This window comes from Cyprinodon tularosa, unplaced genomic scaffold, assembly GCF_016077235.1.
Source record: "Cyprinodon tularosa strain WSP-4 unplaced genomic scaffold, ASM1607723v1 ctg381, whole genome shotgun sequence".
Taxonomy (NCBI): Eukaryota; Metazoa; Chordata; class Actinopteri; order Cyprinodontiformes; family Cyprinodontidae; genus Cyprinodon; species Cyprinodon tularosa.
This window is the reverse complement of record NW_024039098.1, coordinates 220,986-244,915: the sequence shown is the minus strand read 5'-3', so window position 1 is coordinate 244,915 and position 23,930 is coordinate 220,986. Positions and strand designations below refer to the sequence as shown.

The window sequence follows — 23,930 nt, the reverse complement described above, 5'->3', positions numbered from 1 at the left end:
CTGAACTGAGCGGTTTTTTTTTTTCTGTCTTAATGTTGGCAGTGGGCTTTAGGCTGCCCTGCAAGGCTTTAAACCTGGGTTTGAATGGAGACTAAGCCATTCTCAAGCACATATCAAGGTGCTCATTTTGAGCCTGGATCCAGATTTATTTTTTAATCTCTTCATGGTGGAGAATCCTGCTTCACAGCAGCAGGTTGAGCCAAACATCCTCTAAATGTGCAGGGTCGTCTTTGAGCACCATTTCACTTTTCTTTCACCAGTTCACCACAGTTCTTGCAGCAGTCCACACTTTCTCTGCTCTCTTTTTCTCATCGTCTTCTCCTTCTTTCCCATCGCCCGGCTTGCCACAGGTTTGCCTGCTGTGTCTAAAAGTAGCAGCAGCAGCAACCCAGACTGACAGCTCATTGGCTGATTTGGAACCCGTGCAGCCTGGAGCCGGACGCTCCCCAGGGCTTTACCGTATTAACAGGAGAAGATGTGCAAGTGAAGTTAGACACTGTCGTCGGACAACATGCAGTAATTTATAAATGTGTTAAATCAGGTTGGGTCCAGATTAGCCAGCAGGTGGGTCCTACGGAGCCCCTAAAGGGAAATAGAGGGGAAAAAAGAACTTTTGCGAGATCCCGCATTAGTTTTGCGAGATCTCGCAAAAGTTTATTTTTTCCCTCCATGTCCCTTTCAGGAGCTCCGTAGGGTCCAGATCTGGACCATGGTCCGATAATCTGTGACCTCTGCCTTAGAGGAACCAGTCCACCCAAAGGAAGACCAGCCTAATAACATATTACACGGCATAAAGCTACAAGGTATGCTACGAGAAATAAAACTTTAGTGCAAGCCTCCTAAAGTCTATGCATCTTTAGAAACACTGAGCAGAGTCAGAAAAAATCCTCATGAAACAACAGTTCAAAATATTTAGAAACTATATCCTACCTGCCGTCGTGGGTGTAGGTCTGAGGAGGAGGAGCAGGAAGGGTCACAGGGCTCTGATGGGGTGCTGGGTTGGGCTGAGCAGCAGTGGGGTTGGGTTCTGCTGGTGCTTGGTTGGACTGGGAGGCTGCGGTGTTGGGCTGCACCTTTGGACTGTGCTGATGAGCCATGGGGCTCTGCTTCTCTGACGTCGGCGCTGAAGGAGGGTTGCTGAGATCTAGAAACGCCAAGAAAACAATACATTTGTTTTGTTTTTTGACTACTTTATTTTCTGCTAATCAGGAACTAGTTGTAGGTATAACTAGAAAACTGTACGTTTGACAATACTTTTGTGGTTTTAGGGAATTCAGGTAGTGAATGTTTACTTCAGCGCAGCTTTTTTCTAAAACAGATTGGCAACAATCTGGCAACACTTTAAACTAGGAGCTTTATAAATTATAAGTGTATAACTTTGATTGAAACAGAGAATCAATATAATTAGTTATTTTGCACTTGGAAAAGGCATCAACTAATTCACTTTTTTAAGATTTGTACAACCGAGACGAATGTTTGGTGAAATAATCATCTAAAGGAAAAGAGTTGAGCACCACAACACCTCTTTTACATCATATGTCCATCAATATGAAGTGAAAAGAGATCAATACATATAAAAAAAATATTCAACTCTGAAAGTGAGGAATGCTTTTGCATTCAGCCCCCTTTACTCTGACACCCCTAAATAAAACCCAGATCACCCAATTACCAATTAAAGTAAAAATGAATTTGTAAAAGCTGTTTTGTGCAGCACTGGTAGGACTGTTTGGGATATTTAGAGAACAAATAGCATCACAAACACCAAAGAAGAAGTCGCTCTGTTGTGAAGAAGTTTACCGCAGAAATTGGGTCATGAAGCAAACAAATGAAAACACTGAACTTTGTTCAATGCATCATTTAGGCAAGGCAAATTTATTTGTATAGCACAATTCAGTACAAAGACAATGTAAAGTGCTTTACATGATTCAAATATAGGAAGATAAAACAGAATCAAAGCAAGTAGGAAAAAAATAAATAAATAAAATAAAATGAAAATTGCACAAACAAAAAAGAAGATTAAAAACAGTTGGACTAAAGAAAACATGTTTTAGTTGAACTGTTTAACTAGAACAGTCAAAGGCAATCCTAACTAAATGTGTTTTTAGTCTTGATTTAAAGGAACTCAGGCTTTCCGCACTTTTACAGTTTTCTGGAAGTTTGTTCCAGATAAGTGGAGCATAGGAACTAAATGCTGCTTCTCCATGTTTAGTTCTGGTTCTAGGTATGCAGAGCAGGCTGGAGCCAGAAGACCTGAGTGGTCTGGAGGGTTGATACACTGATAGCAGTGTATTAAACCCACCAAGATGCTTCCATCCACCTAAGCTGGCTAAAAGGAAGCCATTAATCAGAGAAGCAGTAAAGAGGCTCAGGGTAACTTTCGAGGAGCTGCAGAGCTCCACAGCCTGGGTGTGACAATCTATTAACAGGACAACATTAGTCTTCCCCTCCACAAACCTGACTTTTATGAATTTCAGTTAGGAGCCAATTATTTTTTGTTAATAATTAACAAAGTTTTTAATTTTTGTGGATAATCTAGCTAATTTTATTCTACTTTATTTTGTTTTTTTTTCTGGTTATTTAGTTATGTTCCTGTGTTTCTGGTTAGTTATTATTAATTTGGGTGAATTAAGTTTCTAAATCGGCTGTCAATGGTAGGACCAGTATGCATCTGGGTGGATGTATGTATTTTTACCAGCATAAATGAAGCATGTTGGAAATGTTTGTCCTTTTTTATTTGCTTGCCTGAGGAGAAATAAACTAAGAAAACTGAAGGAGTTTGCTTGGAACATTTTTTCTTTTGCCGGCGTAAATTACTTGGTGCATCTGTGGCCTTTGTGGACCTTTTTTTGTGTCATCAAAGCTGGGCCACAACAAGTACATTTTGAAAAAAAGTTAAACAAAAAAATCCACACACACAATGTCAGGGACACAGCGGACGTGTGTCAGAAGGTGATTGGGACCTCAAACAAAATATTTCAGATGGAAAATCGGAACTGGATCAGCTATTTCTGCCATCAACATGGTAGTGGCAGTATCATGCTGAGGGGATGCTTGAAAGGAAGGCAGGTTTATTTCTTTTAATAATAAGGAAACGTCAAAAGGCAGCTATTGTATTCCCTTTTATTTAAGGGGTGTCAGAGTAAAGGGGGGTCTGCTTTTTTTTGGCAACAGTTCATCGCATAAAAATCACTGAAGATCGAAGCTGGAATGTGATGAAAGGAGATCTTTGTTAAATAAACCATTTTGGGACAAAAAACATTTTGTTAGCTTCATAAAAAAATTAATATAATAATAAAAATAAAAATATAATAATCTCATTAAAATATATCTAATCTGCTGCTTATTTTTTACAAAATATTGCCAGTTTAGGATTTTTTTTCCCCATCCAAAAGATCAGGGAATAAAAAACAAACATAAGTATCAAACTTGGACCATTTTAGACCCAAAGTAAAAAAGGGAACTAAATTTTAAAAGGTAAGAAACAGGATGCTGGATGTATTTTCTTATAACCTCTGTTTGGATCAATCTTTAAAAGTTGTTTTCCTGCTAAAATAAGATGAGATTTGAGAAAAATCCATCAAGTTTTCATCGTTGATGCTTTTGTTCACCGATTGCTGCCATTATATCATTATATCTAAAAAAAAAAGAGATTAAAGTTAAAAGACTGGCAGATAACTGCACAACGTTAATTCTGTGTTTAAATCCAGACGATGGCAAAGAACAGAACAGGAGCTCGTCCAGCTGTTCATCTACAATGTAGGTCAGCAATGTTTGCTGTAGTAACTTAAAGCCTGTTAGGAATGGATGTTTTTAATGTACATGTTTGTAAAAGCAGATTAAAGACTCAAACTATAAGGTTTGTTAAAAGGCAGTGAGTGTGGGTTTTATGCAGACGTTACTATATATGATAAAAGAAAAGCAGTGAAGTTTTAAGGAATTTCATTTAGAGGTTTTGAAGGCTATAAAAACCATTTCTGAACGTCTAAGTTTAATTGTCTGCTTGTTTGTGTTCCAGTTTTCTCACCTTCCTGTGGGATGATCCTCAGAGTGACACTCAGGCCTGCGTCCTTGATCAGCTTGACGATGTCGGCGTGCGGCATGCTGACGATGGACTGGCCGTTCACCGCCAGGATCCTGTCTCCCACCTTCAGCTTCCCGCTGCGGTCGGCCGGGCTTCCTTCGATGATGCGGCCGATTTTATGGGGCACAGCTGTTGGATTTGGGTGGGGATGCAGGTGAAGGAGCAGTCGAAACAGAGGCATCAGACTGAAGGACTGCCACTGCTGCACAAACCTCACCGCCTGAATGACTTGTGTCTGTGCCTCTCTCTAATTTTTGCTTTCCGCTGCATGCTTATGTAAGAAATCCAGGATATTTTCATGCATGTGGGCGAAGCGCTGATGCTTTCAGCAGCAGAGTGAAGATGTGTGTGACTGACGTGCAGTGGGAGAGTTTCCATTATAAATGAGCTAGACAGGGGCCTGCTTCACATTTTTCCTGCCAGGACTCAGAGATTTCCAAAACAGTTTCCCAGAAACAAACAAATTCCCAAAGATGGATGGAAGGAAAATTAAAGACAACTGAAGGGTAGGCAGGATTTTCAAGGGATTGTCTTTGCAGATTTAGACCAATTGTTGTGTATAAAAGCCAGGTGGCAGGGCCTACCATAGAAAACAAAATAATTACCCCCATTAAAATGGTTCATAGTTCTATTTGCATTTATAATCCATTCAGGTGTAAAATATTGGCTTTAACAGTAAAGCCACTTTTCTCTCTGCCGTAACATCCTCTCTCCTCTCAGCAGCCTTCTCTGAGACACCAAGCGCACAAAAGGTTCGACTTTCCATTTGCTTTATTACTTCTACATAATAGCAGCTACATCTGCAAAATGTCCCTGATCAGATCCAAATCTTTGTTTACATGGACACTAAATAAAAAGATCCAATCATGGGGTGTGTCTAAATCAGGGTTTATACAGGAATAATTTAATGCTTTTTTAATGCTCTTAAAATAATTTTAATGCAACAAGTACCCATGACTCTCATATACACACAGCTAATTCCTTCTTCATCTTTACTGTCGGCAGGCTGCAATTCCTTAACCTGACTCCGCCAGATGGATTTGCTCCGCATATCCATCTGGAAACCTTCCGTTGAAGTAATTTTGGGAAGGGGCGAAAATACTGGTTAGCTGATTGGCCTATGTTGGTGATAGACGGACCAAATAAACCAATCAGATCAACGAAGCATATGACGTACTAACAGAGCGACGATGAAGAGGAGCCAATTGATAGATCAAACTCTTGCCGAAACCAGTCGGGAGAAGAGCAAAAACATCTTTTCCTCTGAGAAAAGCCTCCAGAGCAGTGTTTTGCTCTTCTTCCAGTGAAGAAATACTCTGTAATTCCGATAAAACTTGCTCGATAGCCACGCTAACGCTAGTTTCATCGGCTGAAGCCGCCATTTTCTTTAGACTGAACTGTCGCGCTTCTCGTTGCGTCACACCTCAACCCGCCTAAAAGCCAATTTGGAGCCGTTCACCAAACTGATTGTACCTTTTTGCTGCTCCCTTCCTTGCTTTCCTGTTTCCTTTTTGCTGCTCCCTTCCTTGCTTTCCTGTTTCCTTTTTGCTGCTCCCTTCCTTCCTTTCCTGTTTCCTTTTTGCTGCTCCCTTCCTTCCTTCCTTCCTTCCTTTCCTGTTTCTTTTTTTCTTCTCCCTTCCTTCCTTTCCTGTTTCCTTTTTGCTGCTCCCTTCCTTCCTTCCTTCCTTCCTTCCTTCCTTCCTTCCTTCCTTCCTTCCTTCCTTCCTTCCTTCCTTCCTTCCTTCCTTCCTTCCTTCCTTCCTTCCTTCTTACTGCTCCCTTCCTTCCTTCCTTCCTTCCCTGTTTCCTTTTTGCTGCTCCCTTCCTTCCTTCCTTCCTTCCTTCCTTCCTTCCTTCCTTCCTTCCTTCCTTCCTTCCTTCCTTCCTTCCTTCCTTCCTTCCTTTCCTGTTTCCCTTTTGCTGCTCCCTTCCTTCCTTTCCTGTTTCCTTTTTTCTTCTCCCTTCCTTCCTTTCCTGTTTCCTTTTTGCTGCTTCCTTCCTTCCTTCCTTCCTTCCTTCCTTCCTTCCTTCCTTCCTTCCTTCCTTCCTTCCTTCCTTCCTTCCTTCCTTCCTTTCCTGTTTCCTTTTTGCTTCTCCCTTCCTTCCTTTCCTGTTTCCTTTCTGATTCTCCCTTCCTTCCTTTCCTCTCTGCCCTTTTTAAGTCCTTACTTCCTTATGTACCATATGTCCTCCTCTTTTAATTTCAGCCTCTCGCGACTCAATCAAACCCTACCTCCATAAATTTCCTTCCTTCCTTCCTTCCTTCCTTCCTTCCTTCCTTCCTTCCTTCCTTCCTTCCTTCCTTCCTTCCTTCCTTCCTTCCTTCCTTCCTTCCTTTCCTGTTTCCTTTTTGCTTCTCCCTTCCTTCCTTTCCTGTTTCCTTTTTGCTTCTCCCTTCCTTTCTTTCCTGTTTCCTTTTTGCTTCTCCCTTCCTTTCTTTCCTGTTTCCTTTCTGATTCTCCCTTCCTTCCTTTCCTCTCTGCCCTTTTTAAGTCCTTACTTCCTTATGTACCATATGTCCTCCTCTTTTAATTTCAGCCTCTCGCGACTCAATCAAACCCTACCTCCATAAATTTCCTTCCTTCCTTCCTTCCTTCCTTCCTTCCTTCCTTCCTTCCTTCCTTCCTTCCTTCCTTCCTTCCTTCCTTCCTTCCTTCCTTCCTTCCTTCCTTCCTTCCTTCCTTCCTTCCTTCCTTTCCTGTTTCCTTTTTGCTTCTCCCTTCCTTCCTTTCCTGTTTCCTTTCTGATTCTCCCTTCCTTCCTTTCCTCTCTGCCCTTTTTAAGTCCTTACTTCCTTATGTACCATATGTCCTCCTCTTTTAATTTCAGCCTCTCGCGACTCAATCAAACCCTACCTCCATAAATTTCCTTCCTTCCTTCCTTCCTTCCTTCCTTCCTTCCTTCCTTCCTTCCTTCCTTCCTTCCTTCCTTCCTTCCTTCCTTTCCTGTTTCCTTTTTGCTTCTCCCTTCCTTCCTTTCCTGTTTCCTTTTTGCTTCTCCCTTCCTTTCTTTCCTGTTTCCTTTTTGCTTCTCCCTTCCTTTCTTTCCTGTTTCCTTTCTTATTCTCCCTTCCTTCCTTTCCTGTTTCCTTTTTTCTTCTCCCTTCCTTTCTTTCCTGTTTCCTTTCTGATTCTCCCTTCCTTCCTTTCCTGTTTCCTTTTTGCTTCTCCCTTCCTTCCTTTCCTGTTTCCTTTCTGATTCTCCCTTCCTTCCTTTCCTCTCTGCCCTTTTTAAGTCCTTACTTCCTTATGTACCATATGTCCTCCTCTTTTAATTTCAGCCTCTCGCGACTCAATCAAACCCTACCTCCATAAATTTCCTTCCTTCCTTCCTTCCTTCCTTCCTTCCTTCCTTCCTTCCTTCCTTCCTTCCTTCCTTCCTTCCTTCCTTCCTTCCTTCCTTCCTTCCTTCCTTCCTTCCTTCCTTCCTTCCTTCCTTTCCTGTTTCCTTTTTGCTTCTCCCTTCCTTCCTTTCCTGTTTCCTTTCTGATTCTCCCTTCCTTCCTTTCCTCTCTGCCCTTTTTAAGTCCTTACTTCCTTATGTACCATATGTCCTCCTCTTTTAATTTCAGCCTCTCGCGACTCAATCAAACCCTACCTCCATAAATTTCCTTCCTTCCTTCCTTCCTTCCTTCCTTCCTTCCTTCCTTCCTTCCTTCCTTCCTTCCTTCCTTCCTTCCTTTCCTGTTTCCTTTTTGCTTCTCCCTTCCTTCCTTTCCTGTTTCCTTTTTGCTTCTCCCTTCCTTTCTTTCCTGTTTCCTTTTTGCTTCTCCCTTCCTTTCTTTCCTGTTTCCTTTCTTATTCTCCCTTCCTTCCTTTCCTGTTTCCTTTTTTCTTCTCCCTTCCTTTCTTTCCTGTTTCCTTTCTGATTCTCCCTTCCTTCCTTTCCTGTTTCCTTTTTGCTTCTCCCTTCCTTTCTTTCCTGTTTCCTTTCTGATTCTCCCTTCCTTCCTTTCCTCTCTGCCCTTTTTAAGTCCTTACTTCCTTATGTACCATATGTCCTCTTTTAATTTCAGCCTCTCGCGACTCAATCAAACCCTACCTCCATAAATTTCCTTCCTTCCTTCCTTCCTTCCTTCCTTCCTTCCTTCCTTCCTTCCTTCCTTCCTTCCTTCCTTCCTTCCTTCCTTCCTTCCTTCCTTCCTTCCTTCCTTCCTTCCTTCCTTCCTTTCCTGTTTCCTTTTTGCTTCTCCCTTCCTTCCTTTCCTGTTTCCTTTCTGATTCTCCCTTCCTTCCTTTCCTCTCTGCCCTTTTTAAGTCCTTACTTCCTTATGTACCATATGTCCTCCTCTTTTAATTTCAGCCTCTCGCGACTCAATCAAACCCTACCTCCATAAATTTCCTTCCTTCCTTCCTTCCTTCCTTCCTTCCTTCCTTCCTTCCTTCCTTCCTTCCTTCCTTCCTTTCCTGTTTCCTTTTTGCTTCTCCCTTCCTTCCTTTCCTGTTTCCTTTTTGCTTCTCCCTTCCTTTCTTTCCTGTTTCCTTTTTGCTTCTCCCTTCCTTTCTTTCCTGTTTCCTTTCTTATTCTCCCTTCCTTCCTTTCCTGTTTCCTTTTTTCTTCTCCCTTCCTTTCTTTCCTGTTTCCTTTCTGATTCTCCCTTCCTTCCTTTCCTGTTTCCTTTTTGCTTCTCCCTTCCTTCCTTTCCTGTTTCCTTTCTGATTCTCCCTTCCTTCCTTTCCTCTCTGCCCTTTTTAAGTCCTTACTTCCTTATGTACCATATGTCCTCCTCTTTTAATTTCAGCCTCTCGCGACTCAATCAAACCCTACCTCCATAAATTTCCTTCCTTCCTTCCTTCCTTCCTTCCTTCCTTCCTTCCTTCCTTCCTTCCTTCCTTCCTTCCTTCCTTCCTTCCTTCCTTCCTTCCTTCCTTCCTTCCTTCCTTCCTTCCTTCCTTCCTTCCTTCCTTCCTTTCCTGTTTCCTTTTTGCTTCTCCCTTCCTTCCTTTCCTGTTTCCTTTCTGATTCTCCCTTCCTTCCTTTCCTCTCTGCCCTTTTTAAGTCCTTACTTCCTTATGTACCATATGTCCTCCTCTTTTAATTTCAGCCTCTCGCGACTCAATCAAACCCTACCTCCATAAATTTCCTTCCTTCCTTCCTTCCTTCCTTCCTTCCTTCCTTTCCTTTTTCCTTTTTGCTTCTCCCTTCCTTCCTTTCCTGTTTCCTTTTTGCTTCTCCCTTCCTTTCTTTCCTGTTTCCTTTTTGCTTCTCCCTTCCTTTCTTTCCTGTTTCCTTTCTTATTCTCCCTTCCTTCCTTTCCTGTTTCCTTTTTTCTTCTCCCTTCCTTTCTTTCCTGTTTCCTTTCTGATTCTCCCTTCCTTCCTTTCCTGTTTCCTTTTTGCTTCTCCCTTCCTTTCTTTCCTGTTTCCTTTCTGATTCTCCCTTCCTTCCTTTCCTCTCTGCCCTTTTTAAGTCCTTACTTCCTTATGTACCATATGTCCTCTTTTAATTTCAGCCTCTCGCGACTCAATCAAACCCTACCTCCATAAATTTCCTTCCTTCCTTCCTTCCTTCCTTCCTTCCTTCCTTCCTTCCTTCCTTCCTTCCTTCCTTCCTTCCTTCCTTCCTTCCTTCCTTCCTTCCTTCCTTCCTTCCTTCCTTCCTTGTAGTTTATGTAACTACAGATGACCCAAAGGGAAATACAAACATAATAAATGTCAATCATTGAAAATCATTGAATTTAATTCAGGAAATCATCTTCACTACATGGTCAACATGCAGGAAGCATGCTTAGCTAATGATGGACTCACTGTTAGTCGCAGCCGTTTCAGGCCGGTTGAGTGAGCTGATGATGACGAAGCCAAAGCCTTCGCTCTCCTTCCTACTGATTCTGACGTCGCTAGGCTTTGCGTTGGTGGTGGACACCCCGTCTGAAGTAGCGGCGGCGTTCCCTACGCTGGTGTTTGGGGCCTGGGTACTGCTGGTGCTGTTTCCGTACGTGTAGTCGCTGCGGGGGGAGCTGTGCTGCGTGGAGACGGAGCCCGGGCTACGGCTGTTTTCTGGGCAGGACTCACCTGTAGGGGGAGGTAGAGGTCTCAGTCTAACTGCCTTCATATTTTCAAACTTTATTGGGATTCAACAGGCTGCTACACACGATAGCGATGAATTGCAAAGTTGAAGGAAACGTTTATAAAGTACTTCCCTTTATTCTGAGTCCAGTTAAACCTTTAGCCGCTCTGTAACCTAAGTATGAATGTAAATGATGTTTGAAGGCTTCACTGCTACAATTATCCAAACGGTAAAACATGGTGGAGGCAGTATCATACTGTGGGTATACTTCTCTATAGCAGAGGCTGGTATACGTTGATAGAAAGCTGAATGGAGGTAAATTCAGCACAATTATGGAAGAAAATCAGTTGGAGGCTTTAAGACCTGTGGACCATCTAAACATCTAAATTGATGTGTTTTTAATGTCTCAGTCTAAATCCAGACTTTAATTCAACTGGGAATCAGTGGTACGACTTATAGATAGAAAATAAATAGATTTTTTCTTGTAAACTCCTAAAATCAGGTGCAGTATACAAAGTATTACTTTGCATATATTCAAATACACTGATAATAATAATAATGAGACATTTATCTGGGCTAAAAGAAAGATAATATTTCAATAAAACAACAGACCTTAATGGTCTTCAGACCTCAAAGCTCTCGTTTTGCAGCTAAAAAACTTAAATCTATTATGTTGTAAGTAATGGCCAGGATTAATTTTCTTAAGTTAGTATCCAGTCATAATTACCACCCACGTGTTGAATTATCTTTTCAAATAGTGTGGAGAGAGATTATTAATAAAAAAGAAAAATAACGGCCAAAAAATTAGCTAAATGTGTGGCAGTGGGTGGAGGCAGGAGTACGAGCTCGAAGCAGAAAGGAAAGTCTGACACTCTGTAAAGTGCTGGTGGGAGTCAGATGATTGGACTGGATGTAAGGGTCACAGAGGGGGTCAGGCATGAGTCACAGAGCAGGAAGAGATTGGCAGTGAGGGCGGATGGAGTGGGAGGTGTTGAACTGGTGAGAAGAGCGTATGCATGTTTAAGGGAAGGTGGAGACGATGAGATCAGAGGAGGAACCTTTAAGGCTTCCAGGTAAAAGCTGTGCAGGTAAAGAGGATTAGGAAGTCCGAGAGGAAAAGGTTTGTTTGAGAGCTGAAGCCTAGTTTTGTATTTTTTTCTGCGGAAGCTTCAGTGTAAATACAACAAGACTGAATCAAATACCAAATACCAGAAACCCAAACTTCACATTGTTTCTCATCTGATCTTTAATTTCTATAGATCAGGTTCTGGTGTTCTGCTGTTTGAGATTATTTACTGGGAAAAAAATGAAATCTAGATAAGTAATTTTTTTCTTAAAATGTTAAAGATATGCTCTGTGTCTGCACCTGGACGCTATATCTCTCCGCTTTTTTCCTGAAAAGAGATCACTAGGGACAAACTCTGTTAGGAATCCAGTCTGCGTGGGTTGTTTTTTGTGTTTTCCCCCTCCACCACCAGGTGGCGCCCTGTTCTCGTTGGTCCTCCCTCACACCTGCGGCTGGACTTCTTAAGCGGTGGACTGCCACTACTTCGACGCCAGAGTGTTTTCCAGTTTTGGGTACTCTAGCCAAGCTGAGTTTAGCTGAGTCTAACTGAGTCTTTCTTTCTCTGAGTCTAACATGATGATGTTTGGCCTTCTCCCCCTGGAAGGATTGTTTGACCTTCACACTGAGCAGGGGATTCATCTCCACACGTCCCGTTCAAGTTCTCCAGGAAATCTAAGTGGCAGTCCGCTCCATTGCTCCTCAGGAACCAACCAAACCAAAAACCTGTCCGCCCTCCAACGAGCCCCTCTATCTCTGGAAAAACCCACACCGACTGGATTCAGGGAAGAAACCTTTCTCCACAATCGTGAATCCTGCTTATCTATGTTTTTGCAAGATGACGTTCAAAGTTCCCACGGACCCTGAACTAACCTCTGTGAACTTTCCTTCTCACTTCCAGTTCCGGTTCACCAGTTCTCTGAGTTCCCCCAAATCCAACCCTTTGAACTCCTCAATAAACCTGTTAAACTTTTCTCCGGTTTCTCTTTTTCTGCATGTGGGTCAGATCTCTTAAAACCGTCATGACCAACTCTTTAAATAACTCTTAATAACTTATATGTATTAAAATAACCAGGAGACATGACAACAGATTCTGATAGAAATTATAATCTTACTCAGATCAGAGAAGTTGCTTAGAGTTTACAGAATGGCAGCTGCATACCCCCGGGCTCACTTCATGGGAAGTGGCCCCGATTAACAGTTAAAAAGCCATTTTATACATCTCCACTCTGCCACATCATCACATTTTACATAATAAACGTTTGCAGATGAGTAGACATCCATGGCTCCAGCCTTATTAAAATATTACAATTTATTCTCAGCTGAAGGACACCGCTCTCATTCCATTCTCAAATATTTGCCACGTACAGAATGAAGATTATAACTGTATAACAGGACCGTCTTAATCAGATAAACTATTGTGGAAAACATCAATTCTGACACGCAACAGGCAGCTAATACCAAGGCGTAATAAACTCACACATCATTAATGATAATTATTCTAACAAAAATAAGCGCATTTTTTCTTGAATTGAGGAGGTAAGTCAGACACTTTGCCAAAGGAACAAGAAAATTTACATTTAAAATAGGAAAAAAATTATTTCATTGTCTTATTTCAAGCTCATAATATCTAATCATCTTATTTTGAGAGTAAAATCTTCATTCCATTGACAAATTATCCTATTAATCCACACAAATTAAGTGTAAATACACTTAATTTAGGACATTTTAGATTGTTTTTGCAGTTTTAAGACAACTTCCTAGTGATGAAATGGTAAATGGTAAATGGCATGTACTTATATAGCGCCTTTATTCAAGTTAGGAGACTTGACCAAAGCGCTTTACACTACATTCATTCACCCATTCACGCACACACTCACACACTGATGGTGGCTAGCTACATTGTAGCCACAGCTGCCCTGGGGCTCACTGACAGAAGCGAGGCTGCCGTACACTGGCGCCACCGGGCCCTCTGACCACCATCAGTAGACAATGCAGGTGAAGTGTCTTGCCCAAGGACACAACGACAATGAAAGTCGGAGTCGGGGTTTGAACCGTCAACCCTTCGATTTCAGGGCAAACTCCTACATCCAACGCCACTGTCGCCCCAACAACGAACATGTCAGCACTGCAAAAAACGATCTAGAAATGAGTAAAAATTTCTTAAATTAAGGGTATTTACCCTTAATTCAAGTAGGTAAATGAGATAGTATGCCAATGGAATTACAATTTTTACTCTTAAAATAAGATAATTAGATAATATGCATTTAAAATAAGACAATGCAATTGTGTTTTCTTATTTTAAATCTAAATTGTCTTATTCCATTGGCAAAATGTCTCTTTAATCTCCTCAATCCAAGAACAAATGCAGTTATTTTAAGAAAAAATGACTTATCTAGATTTTGATTTTTTCCAGTGAGAGTTCAATGTTTTTATCCTTTAGGTTTGGCATTACTTACATCTTGACATTGATGGTAAAATTAAACCGGATTATTGAATAAATTGAATGAGAACTCGAGGTAGTGAATCACAGAGAAGATCCTAAAAGTCTATAGAAACGATTCTTATCACACTTACCTACTGCCTGCGCCCTCCTCCTGATGACCAGGTTGACTTGTCCGTTCCGACCCGCCGCATGCATCAGATCGATGACGTATCTGTGCGGTTTCCCCACCACCGGGATCCCGTCCACAAACAGCAGCTCATCGCCCGGCCGTAGCCGTCCGTCTACATCTGCTGGACTCTTCTCTATGATCGCTCCAATAAGGATCTATTTAGTTCATTTAAACAGAGAAAGTTGGATGGGGTTGACCTCCAGATTAAACTTAGATTATGGGCTTATTGTGTTAATTAGCAGGTGTTACAGTTATTGTTAATCAGAAAGGATGTCTAACTTTACATCCTGTGCCTTGCAGAAGAGTTTGTGTCCCTTGAACCTTTTTACATTCAGTCTCTTTACAACCTACAATTAGTTTGCAGTTTATCTAGATTTTAGTGACAGATTAATGCCAAATTGCACATAACTATAAAATGGAAAGCAAGTGATGCAGTTTTCATATTTCTTTTGTTGAATTTTTTTTTTTACAAATACTAAGTAGGCATGCATTCATCTACTTTATTTTGATACCTAAATAAAATATATATATATGTATATAATTAAATCCCAGTTAATTTAGGCAAATTGTAATGGACTGCAGAGATGGGAAGTAACGAAGTACAAATACTTTGTTACTGTACTCAAGTAGATTTTTCTGATATTTTTACTTTACTTTACTACTTATTTTTATGGCGACTTTTTACTTCTACTCCTTACATTTTTACACAAATATCTGTACTTTCTACTCCTTACATTTAAAAAAATTGGCTCGTTACTTTAGTTTTGAATCATTTCAATGGAGTTACCGTTATTTTTTTTCACGTCATCAATACCAAATTCAATCTAATTGGATGGGAATCTACGTTGCATTTGACGCACCACTACAAGATGAATCGACAGATTCGGCGGTATTCATTGGCGGCAAATCATTGCAGCTTGGTGGCGGTGGCGTTAGCATAGTAGCATGGACGACGAGATGATTGAAAATGAACACAACGGAGATCTAGTCCTATTGGCAGACATCCATTTAAAATGTAGGCAACGGCATGAAAAAAGTAGTTTCTACTTTTACTTTTATACTTTAAGTACATTTACAAGCCTGTACTTTGTTACTTTTACTTGAGTAAAGAAGTTTAATCAGTACTTCCACTTTTACCAGAGTATTTTTTAACACAAGTATCTGTACTTTTACTCAAGTACGGAAAGTGAGTATTTTTGCCATCTCTGATGGACTGTAGAAAAACATGGAGCCAACATTTTTTATCTGCCGGGACAGTGCAGTCATTTACAATCTCAATAAATCTGTCCACTGGATGCAGAATTTTGCTGTAGTCTTTTAAAATATTCAGAATCAATCAAACTCCTTTAGAAATTGTAGATTTCAATAATTTACATACTTTTTGATGGCAGAAGAGAGGACCACTATTCTCACTCAGTTGACGGAAGTTTTTCATATTTGCTGGCCTCCAAGCGCAGCATGGATGGATTATACGTCTTTTAAGGGGAGTTGGGTTGCTTATTTTAATGTTTTAATATTGGGTCAAAGATTTTGACCAAAAAGAAAGACTTTGCACTAGTGTGTAATTTCCCTCTGTTGAATCGGCGCTCATCATCCTGGCCTTGAGGCTCGGCAGTGGCAGTATCATACTGAGGAGATGCTTCTTTTTACCCCAAAAAGGAAAAAAAAACTAATTAGAAATTGTATTAAACCAGAGCCACAACGGGATGGTTTAAAGGAGAAGTTTGGTCACATTAAGAACACAAACTTCTGAAAGTTCTTTAAATATGAAATTATTCCATCCTGTTCAATAAATGATCAGTGTTTTTAATTCAGAGTAATTTTCATGTGAATGTGCTTTACTGTAGGCGTCCATGTTTGTCAAAGAACACTACTGCCACCTACTGGTTTGTGACGTCACGTTGCGGTATCGGCTGTTGATCAAGTCCCAGTGCTGTATCTGGTGTTTGTCACAACGCGCTATTATCCAAGTCTTCTTGAAAACATTCTTCTTCCAAATGTTGGCTACATATTACGGGTTTTTTCTCTGGCCAGAAGTTCGATGGCAAATCCTCCCTCTTCAAGTTGGCGATCCAACGACCAACCCGTCCGTGGAGGATCAGGAATCAGAAAGGTGGAATAACTCTTTCTTTTCACTTTTACCCAATGTATTCCAGCATCCAGCTGCCATGCACGTGGGCATTGTCAGTTTCACTATAGCTCTGGTGAATTTCAATGGTGAAGTCCTCTGGAAATCTTCAATAATTGTTGTTGATTGCAGATGTGTCTAGTAGTTCCCATTGATTTTGCTTGTAAAGCGGGGAGAATGGCGCTAGGCTTACCGCACCGTGACGTCACTGCTGAAAGATGGCAGGAGGGAGGGGTTACTATATTTGGGCAAAAATGGCCGCTTCCAGACTCAGTGATCGCCATGAAAATTATTATTTTTTGTTTTTACTGATTAATGTTAAATTAATTAAATCACTGCGAACGTATTGGTTCAAAGTATATATAGTTATCCATTGATTATTCCTTGCTGACCAGACTTCTCCTTTAAAATAAAGTATTTTAATCAAAGTTCAAACCTTAATCCAATTAAAAATCTGGAAAACTTGAAAAAGAAATGCTCAATATTGGCTGCAACTAACGATTAATTTTTATAAGTCGATTAAGCTGTCTATTATTTTTTCGATTCATTGATTAATAATCGTATAGCAAAAGATTATTTAAAGAAGACGTTTTACTAAATTAAACCGGGTGAAACTAAAACTTTTCCACTTAAGGAGTTTTAGATAGAGCAGATTTAAAGAGTTTTTTTAAATCTTAAATGCAAAATGTTTACATACAATCTCGGTATCAGTGTGTCGCTCATTCAGCTAAAGGCATGTTTTACAGTCTCTATACTTCAGTTAACGCTTAATCGATTACTGAATTAATTGATGATTATTTGAATAATCGATTAATCCAATTAATTGTTTCAGCCCTAATAGTCACATATATTATATCTAAACAGCAGAAAATGCAGCTCATGCTTTTTCAGATTATTTTAGATTTCTTTTAGTTCACAATCATTTATTTTTTCAGTTTTAAGTTTGTTGTTACTATGTGACAAAATGTAGGAAAGCTCAGGGGGGAGTGAATACTTCTGCAAACCACTGTGGTTGGAGGGTTACATCAATAGCAAGCCAGCACTCTCTCAGGGCTGAGGGTCAGGGGTTAGGTAAACAGAGTGGGTGTGGAGTGGATTAGAGTAGAAAATGACAGGGTTTCACACCCATCGCCATACGAGCCTTCTCACGTGTCTCCACACTCACAGGCTGCCCGGCCTCATCACCGCCCAGCACCCGAAAACCAAACCCAGACTTCTGTCTGCGCAGGTGGACCTCGATGTCCTGGTATTCTGCTCCTTTAACCAATAGAAAAAACAGTTAGATCACATGTCTGGAAGATGGGAACAATATCCGTCCAGACGTCATGCATTTACCTGATGAGTCCACAGGAAATACAGTCCTTGGCTGCACAGTTTCTGGAGAAAAGAAGAGAGAAAAACAATGCAGACAATAAGAGAGAGAGATACCAAAAAACAGATGCTCCCATATAGGACCGAATCTTCTAGTCAGCACTAATGTCATCGCAGAATCTCAGCATCATCCATAAAGTCAGGAAGTGCTTACAGAGGGTAATACGGCTCTTCATTATTTACAACACGAGGTGGGATGTAAGCACTGATCTGTAATCAGGGGGCTCCATGCTACACCATGATCCGCGGCACACGAGGGCAAACCCAGCCGCAGACAAGAGGCAGCGAATGAAAAATTGATTCCAATTGTATCTGCTTTAATCATAGCGAGCGCTCTGCTGGGACTCAGCGTGAACAATGAGAGAGGAAAATCATGACTGCAGACTGACACAGCTGTTTGCCCCTCCAGTAGGATGAAGATAAACCATGCATTACCATAAAACTGTTTGAAGTCTAACAAACAGCATCATTTAAACATCAGGGAAAGTTGTTTTTCCTCCATTTTCAACAAAGAAAGGGCATTAACTAAAATGGCTAATGTAAAATAAAGATCTGCCATAAAGCAGCAAAATGGAACATTTTCCTTCCTATATATAGAATAAAGACGAAAAGTAAATACATCCTCTTTCAAAATGATTTAATCCAAAACCCCAAAAACCCCACTAGATTCTACACTGTTACACTGTAAAAACGAAAAAGTTAGTTCAACTCAAAATTTCAAGGCAACCGGCTGCACAGAATTTTTGAGTTGAAGGCATCAACTTAATTTTTTAAGTTTTGTAGAACTACACTTATTAAGTTGTGTCAGCTAAGTTTTTCAAGTTCTGCCAACTAAGTTTTTTTAATTCAAGTCTGTAAAAACTTATTATTTTAAGTTCAGATTACCATCCCCTGTAATAACTTAAATTTTTTAGTTTAAATCCCCCAACCGATTGCATCATCCACTGACAGTAAGCCATCCACTCATTTTCTTACACGCTTTTCCCAAGTGGGGCATGGTACACCCTGGAAAGGTCACCAGACACACAGGACTAACAACCATTCACACACACACTCACACCTAAGGACAATTTAGAGAAGCCAATCAACCTAACAGTCATGTTTTTGGACTGTAGGAGGTACTGAGAGAGAACCCACAAATGCTCAGGGAGAACATGCAAACTCCATGCAGAAAGACCCTGGGCCAGGAATCGAACCCAGAACCTTCTTGCTGCAAGGCAGCAGTGCTACCCACTGCGCCACTGAGCAGCCCTGATAGTAAATGAGTGATATTTTGCATGTTTTTTGAATATATCAGCAAAAACAGGTTTACAATTCCACAATGTAAACAAGTAATCTTATGCTTACAGCAAATCTGGTTTCAGCATATATTTTTTTACTTTCCAACTCCTGTTAAAACCTTACAAATAATGCAATATTGCCAGAGATGAGGGGAAACCAGTGCCTTAGTCTTCTCTTGGACGAGTCTTCAGGGAAAGTTACAGCCAGCAGAGTGACCAGATGGCTGAACCAAACTTTAGAAGGGAGCTCCTGGGAAAATCCATGGAAACCCTGTAGCAGCCGGTTGCCATGACAAATTTGAAATGAGCATGTGCAGATAAGTTGACCTCGCTCGGACTGGGTGTCAACTACAACTTCTAAGTAAACTCAACTTCATTTATAGAATAAGATGAACTTTTCATCAGAAACTTATGAAAGTGAGTTCAACTGGCTCACAACAGACAGTTCAAGTTCCAACTGGCAATTTTATTGTCAGTGAATGCAAAAATCTTAGTAAGGTGAACAATTTTGAGTTGTCGTTTTTACAGTGTAGGATTTAATTAGTCAAGAAAATATAAAAAGCTGCAACCGGACGCTGCGGATCGTGCCCTTTAATAATAAATGGTCCTTTATGTAAAGACCATTTTAAGGCAACACTATGCCTTAAAATGATGACAAGTGGGAGGACATCAGGAAGCTCAGAAAAATTACTTAAAATCCAGGAGATCTGCTTCAGACTCAGTTTTACCAACAGAAACATTTTTTTTTTAAACTAAGATCTAATACATTAAGACCAAGGCAGGAATGTTTGGGTGTAAAGTGAAGTGCAGAACTTTTAAAATCGTAGGGAAACGGCCGTTCCATCCGTTGAATTTCCGAATTCTCCCGAGTGATGCACGACTTTAACCTTGCTCCGCATATCCATCTGGAAACCTTCCGTTGAAGTAATTTTGGGAAGGGGCGAAAATACTGGTTAGCTGATTGGCCTATGTTGGTGATAGACGGGCCAAATAAACCAATCAGATCAACGAAGCATATGACGTACTAACAGAGCGACGACGAAGAGGAGCCAATTGATAGATCAAACTCTTGCCGAAACCAGTCGGGAGAAGAGCAAAAACATCTTTTCCTCTGAGAAAAGCCTCCAGAGCAGTGTTTTGCTCTTCTTTCAGTGAAGAAATACTCTGTAATTCCGATAAAACTTGCTCGATAGCCACGCTAACGCTAGTTTCATTGGCTGAAGCCGCCATGTTCTTTAGACTGAACTGTCGTGCTTCTTGTTGCGTCACACCTCAACCCGCCTCAAAGCCAACGCTGATTGGACGTTCGTTTGGTGAACGGCTCCAAATTTTCTTTAACGGAGAGTCTCCAGACTGATTTGCGAGTGAAATCTTGAAAGCTCGCGAGATCAGGATGGTCTCACGAGGCTAGCACGACTTTACACGAATGAATAAAGTGAATGTGATTGGGCGTTTATCAAGAGGGAGGGATTATTGTGCCGGAAGGTTTGCAAGAAAGTTTGGTTGTTGCCAGTTTCTTGGAAGCATCTTGCTAACCAGTTAGCAACTTAGTGCTAGCAGGTTCCCAATGGGAAATTCCATTGGGACCAATTAGCACTAAATTGGTGACTTAGAAACGACGCTGTCAAGGAACGCTATGGACAGCGGAAACATGCAAGAGGAGGAGAGTTTAGTGTCGGAGGTCGTGGATGAGTCTCCTCCATCATCCATTTTTTATTTAGAGGAGGAAAGCGGGGACGAAGATGTTGTGGAAGAGGACGCCAGGGCGGCAGAAGCTTGGTTTGGTGTAGAAGGCTTCCAGCCGTACATGTTTGAGCCCTTGCCTCGCTACGCTGCCAGTTCTGTTAGCTCTACGCCTGCCCGAAGACACAGACGTTCATCCCAGTGAACACTGGGACGCAACTCAATGGGAAAGGAAAGGATTCTGATTTCAACCGTTGCGTATATTAGCTGTGACATATGAATCAAGATGCTATGACCGAAAAAATTTGATTGACAGATGACCGTTGATAAATGATTGGCCGAATTTAGGCCTTCAGTCTGACGTAGAACTAACTGGCCTGCATACGATAACAAAAAACCCCCACAGATTTTAAGACAGGATTTTTTTTTTTTTTTTTATATTTTAAATAAGATATTAAATTTGACGTTGTTGAACTGTTTTGATTAGGAGGCTGGCAGAAGGGGAAATCTTTACTTTTTTTTCGTCAGCTTGTTAGGGCACCTCCTCTGGGCAGGTCTGCTCAGGTCTACCAGCAAATTCTTAATAATCTTCATGTCTGCATTCAAGATCTTTATCCTGTTGTGGGGATTTTCGTTCTGTCTGTCGAGTCTTCTCTTTGCTGCAGAATGAAGCTCAGTCAGTTAATCGTAATTTTTAAAAAGGTAGAGAAATGAAAACAACCCCAAATCATAATGCTGCCACCCCCATGCTTTGATGTGGAGAGGATGCTCTTTTATTGGTGTCTTTATACCTGCCACACTGTTAGATCCACCTTTTCTGGGAGACTTCAGGTTTTCTTAGCTCAGATTTAATCAGGATATGTATCTTTGATAGAAAAAATGTGTTTTATCGCCTGATAAGAGTGATTTGACATTTAAATATGATTTTTCATATGACTTTAACTGTTTGGCGAGGTGATTTGGGGTGATCATGTGGGCTTTTCAGCCAGCATCCAGCCACAATGAGGTTATCCACAAAAAACATAAAGGCAAGTCTTTCTCCATCATTGTCTCTGTGCTTTGTAAAAGGATGGAGTTTAAGGAGAGTCAGCCTGCCGCCATTATCCCTATGAGACTCCGAGTAAAGTGGTCACATCGCATCTTCATGTTAGCCGTGGAAACCCAGCAGAGGTTTGAGCAAAGATACAACTTTAATAATTTATTTCAGCTCAAACAACACTTGACATCCACACAGCACGTTTTTAAAAGCAGAGCAATATGACTAAAGGGAATGAAGTGCACCAGATGTTGAACCGCTCTTTAAAAAAAAAAAACAGCGTCCTTTGCAGCAGGTTAACAGGAGATCCCACATAGAAACCTGAACACAACAGATATTTCAAAGAGTCAACAGTCACTTACGCCTGCAGGTTATATCCGGTCCTGTTAGAAAATTTACAGTCCTTGTGAAACTATTCATTCATGTCTTTGTTTCTTAAGGCCTGGGCATGCAGTTTTACCTTCACATATATAAGAATTTATATGGGGAAAAATATGGTGATGCATTGTGATCAGATCACACTATAAGAAAATCACTATTATAGTATTTTATAAGCCAGAGAGAGTTATGTTATTGCTGTACCATATATTTGAACTGCATAATAAAGCGGTTGTGTGGAGTTTCTATTCTAGGATATTATCACAGTTTATAACAACAGCTGGTAGTATTTCAGAGAAGGTTAAATCCATTCTTTATTGTGCGTTTGTTATTTGAAGATTAAAAAAGAAGCATTTTCAATCCTGGATGCTATCCTCCATACCCACTGCAGGTATGTGTGTGTTTTCACCTGCAATCAGAGCTCCGGTACTTACGCCTACTCTCATAGATAGCCATGGACTTCTCAAATAGGTCATAGGGATCTGGTTTGGCCAGGGCCAAGGCCTCGGAGGCTGAGTCTGGGACTGAGGCCCTGTGGAGGTGGTGTGTTGGGAAGGGGGCGCTGTGGGAGGTAAGAGGAGCTGAGCGGCTGGTCTGAGCGGGGCTGTTCTGGCCCTGCTGGGACTCCCACTGCTCCAGCACCTGCAAAGCACAGCGGCATGACGAGTCAATGCTTCCCTTTCCTGCTTTCCATCTAGCCCCATCAGCGTGATTAAAACACAAACGACCCCTCATCTATGCCTTAATCTGATAAAGATCCAGAAATCCAACAACGGAAACAGTGCAGGAGATTTCTAACTCTGAGATCAACATTTATGTTTTGGAGCATAAATGTTGCTAATAGTTTACATTTTTTTCTTTGGACTTAAGCTGCTTTTTTCACTCAATTCCAGTAGCTGAAAGTTTTCAGAATAATCTATGAAAAAGAAAAATATTATCACAACACCTTCTTGCTGACTTATGGTCATTAAGGCCAAAACATTCCTAAAGAAAAGACATTTTACTACAAAAAAAAAGAATAAAATTACCATTATTTTAGACAAAACTAGATTGCAAACTAAAAAAGCTGTATTGAATAAATTAATCCAAGTTGAGTTTATATATTTATCAATAGACATTGATGCATAGATCGATCGTTTGATAGAAGGACAAACACACATCAGTAGATAAAAATGGGCCGATGCTTTCAGCAGCCGTGCCCTGAGGCTACATAAGTTGTATGCAATCCATTGTTAAAGCTTTGTCTGATTTAGTATTGGAAGTTTCTTTTTAGTTTAAATTGAGACGTTTCTTTATTAATGTGTCATTTTTATTATGTAATAAAGAAAAGTCAATATTTGCTTAAAAAATCGTCCCCAACTTTTGGCAGCACATATTAGAGATCAGTTAGACTGATGCTAAAAATAGTTAGCATTGGGCTTAAAAAGAAAACTGAAAACAACTGCATCAGTCGACCTTTAATTATTACATACAGTGGGGAGAACAAGTATTTGATACACTGTTGATTTTTCAGGTTTTCCCACTTGCAAAACTTGTAGCAGACTGAAGGCTCTGGAGGAGATCTGTATGGAGGAGTGGGCCAAAATCCCTGCTGCAGTGTATGCAAACCTGGTCAAGAACTACAGGAAACGTCTGATCTCTGTAATTTCAAACAAAGGTTTCTGTACCAGATATTAAGTTTCATTGTTCTGGTGTATCAAATACTTATTTCACACAATAAAATGGAAACTAATTATTTAAAAATCATACATTGAATTTTTCTGGATTTTTGTTTTAGATTCCATTACTCACAGTTGAAGAGTACCTACCTATGATAACAATTACAGTCTTCTACAAGCTTTGCAGGTGGGAAAACCTGAAAAATCAACAGTGTATCAAATACTTGTTCTCCCCACTGTATCTCCCTGGCTATTTAGGTGCATTAGGTATAATATATATATATATATATATATATATATATATATATATATATATATATATATATATATGATAGTACAGTGAAAATGTGGTAAAGAGTGAAAAAGCAGCACATTTCAAAGACAGGCTACAGCCCGGCTTGTAAAGGTCCCTCTGGTACAGGCGTCTTTGACTGTCCTGCATGTTTTAGATGTCTCCCTGCCTCCATACACCTCATTATAATAAAAGGTGACTAACAAGCCTCTGCAGCTTCTGATTGCTATTGAGGAAATCATGCAATTATTGGATTCAGGTGTGCTGGAAGAAGAATCATCTGAAAACATGCTGGACGGTGATTCCTGAGGACCCGTAGAACAGGGACGGGCAATTCCA

At 40.6% G+C, this 23,930-nt stretch overlaps 1 protein-coding gene across 1 annotated transcript in view; it reads right to left on the bottom strand.

Moving 5' to 3' along the window:
* The window catches only part of LOC119791157 (membrane-associated guanylate kinase, WW and PDZ domain-containing protein 2-like), a 172,715-nt gene that overhangs the window by 24,685 nt on the left and 124,100 nt on the right, over positions 1-23,930 (bottom strand). The window contains exons 10-16 of the mRNA XM_038297085.1: positions 22,076-22,283; positions 17,229-17,270; positions 17,035-17,150; positions 13,728-13,920; positions 9,829-10,092; positions 4,025-4,210; positions 931-1,144 (exon numbers count right to left, since the gene is read on the bottom strand). Of these exons, the coding sequence (XP_038153013.1) occupies positions 931-1,144; positions 4,025-4,210; positions 9,829-10,092; positions 13,728-13,920; positions 17,035-17,150; positions 17,229-17,270; positions 22,076-22,283 (1,223 nt within the window). The remainder of the gene's footprint in view (positions 1-930; positions 1,145-4,024; positions 4,211-9,828; positions 10,093-13,727; positions 13,921-17,034; positions 17,151-17,228; positions 17,271-22,075; positions 22,284-23,930) is intronic.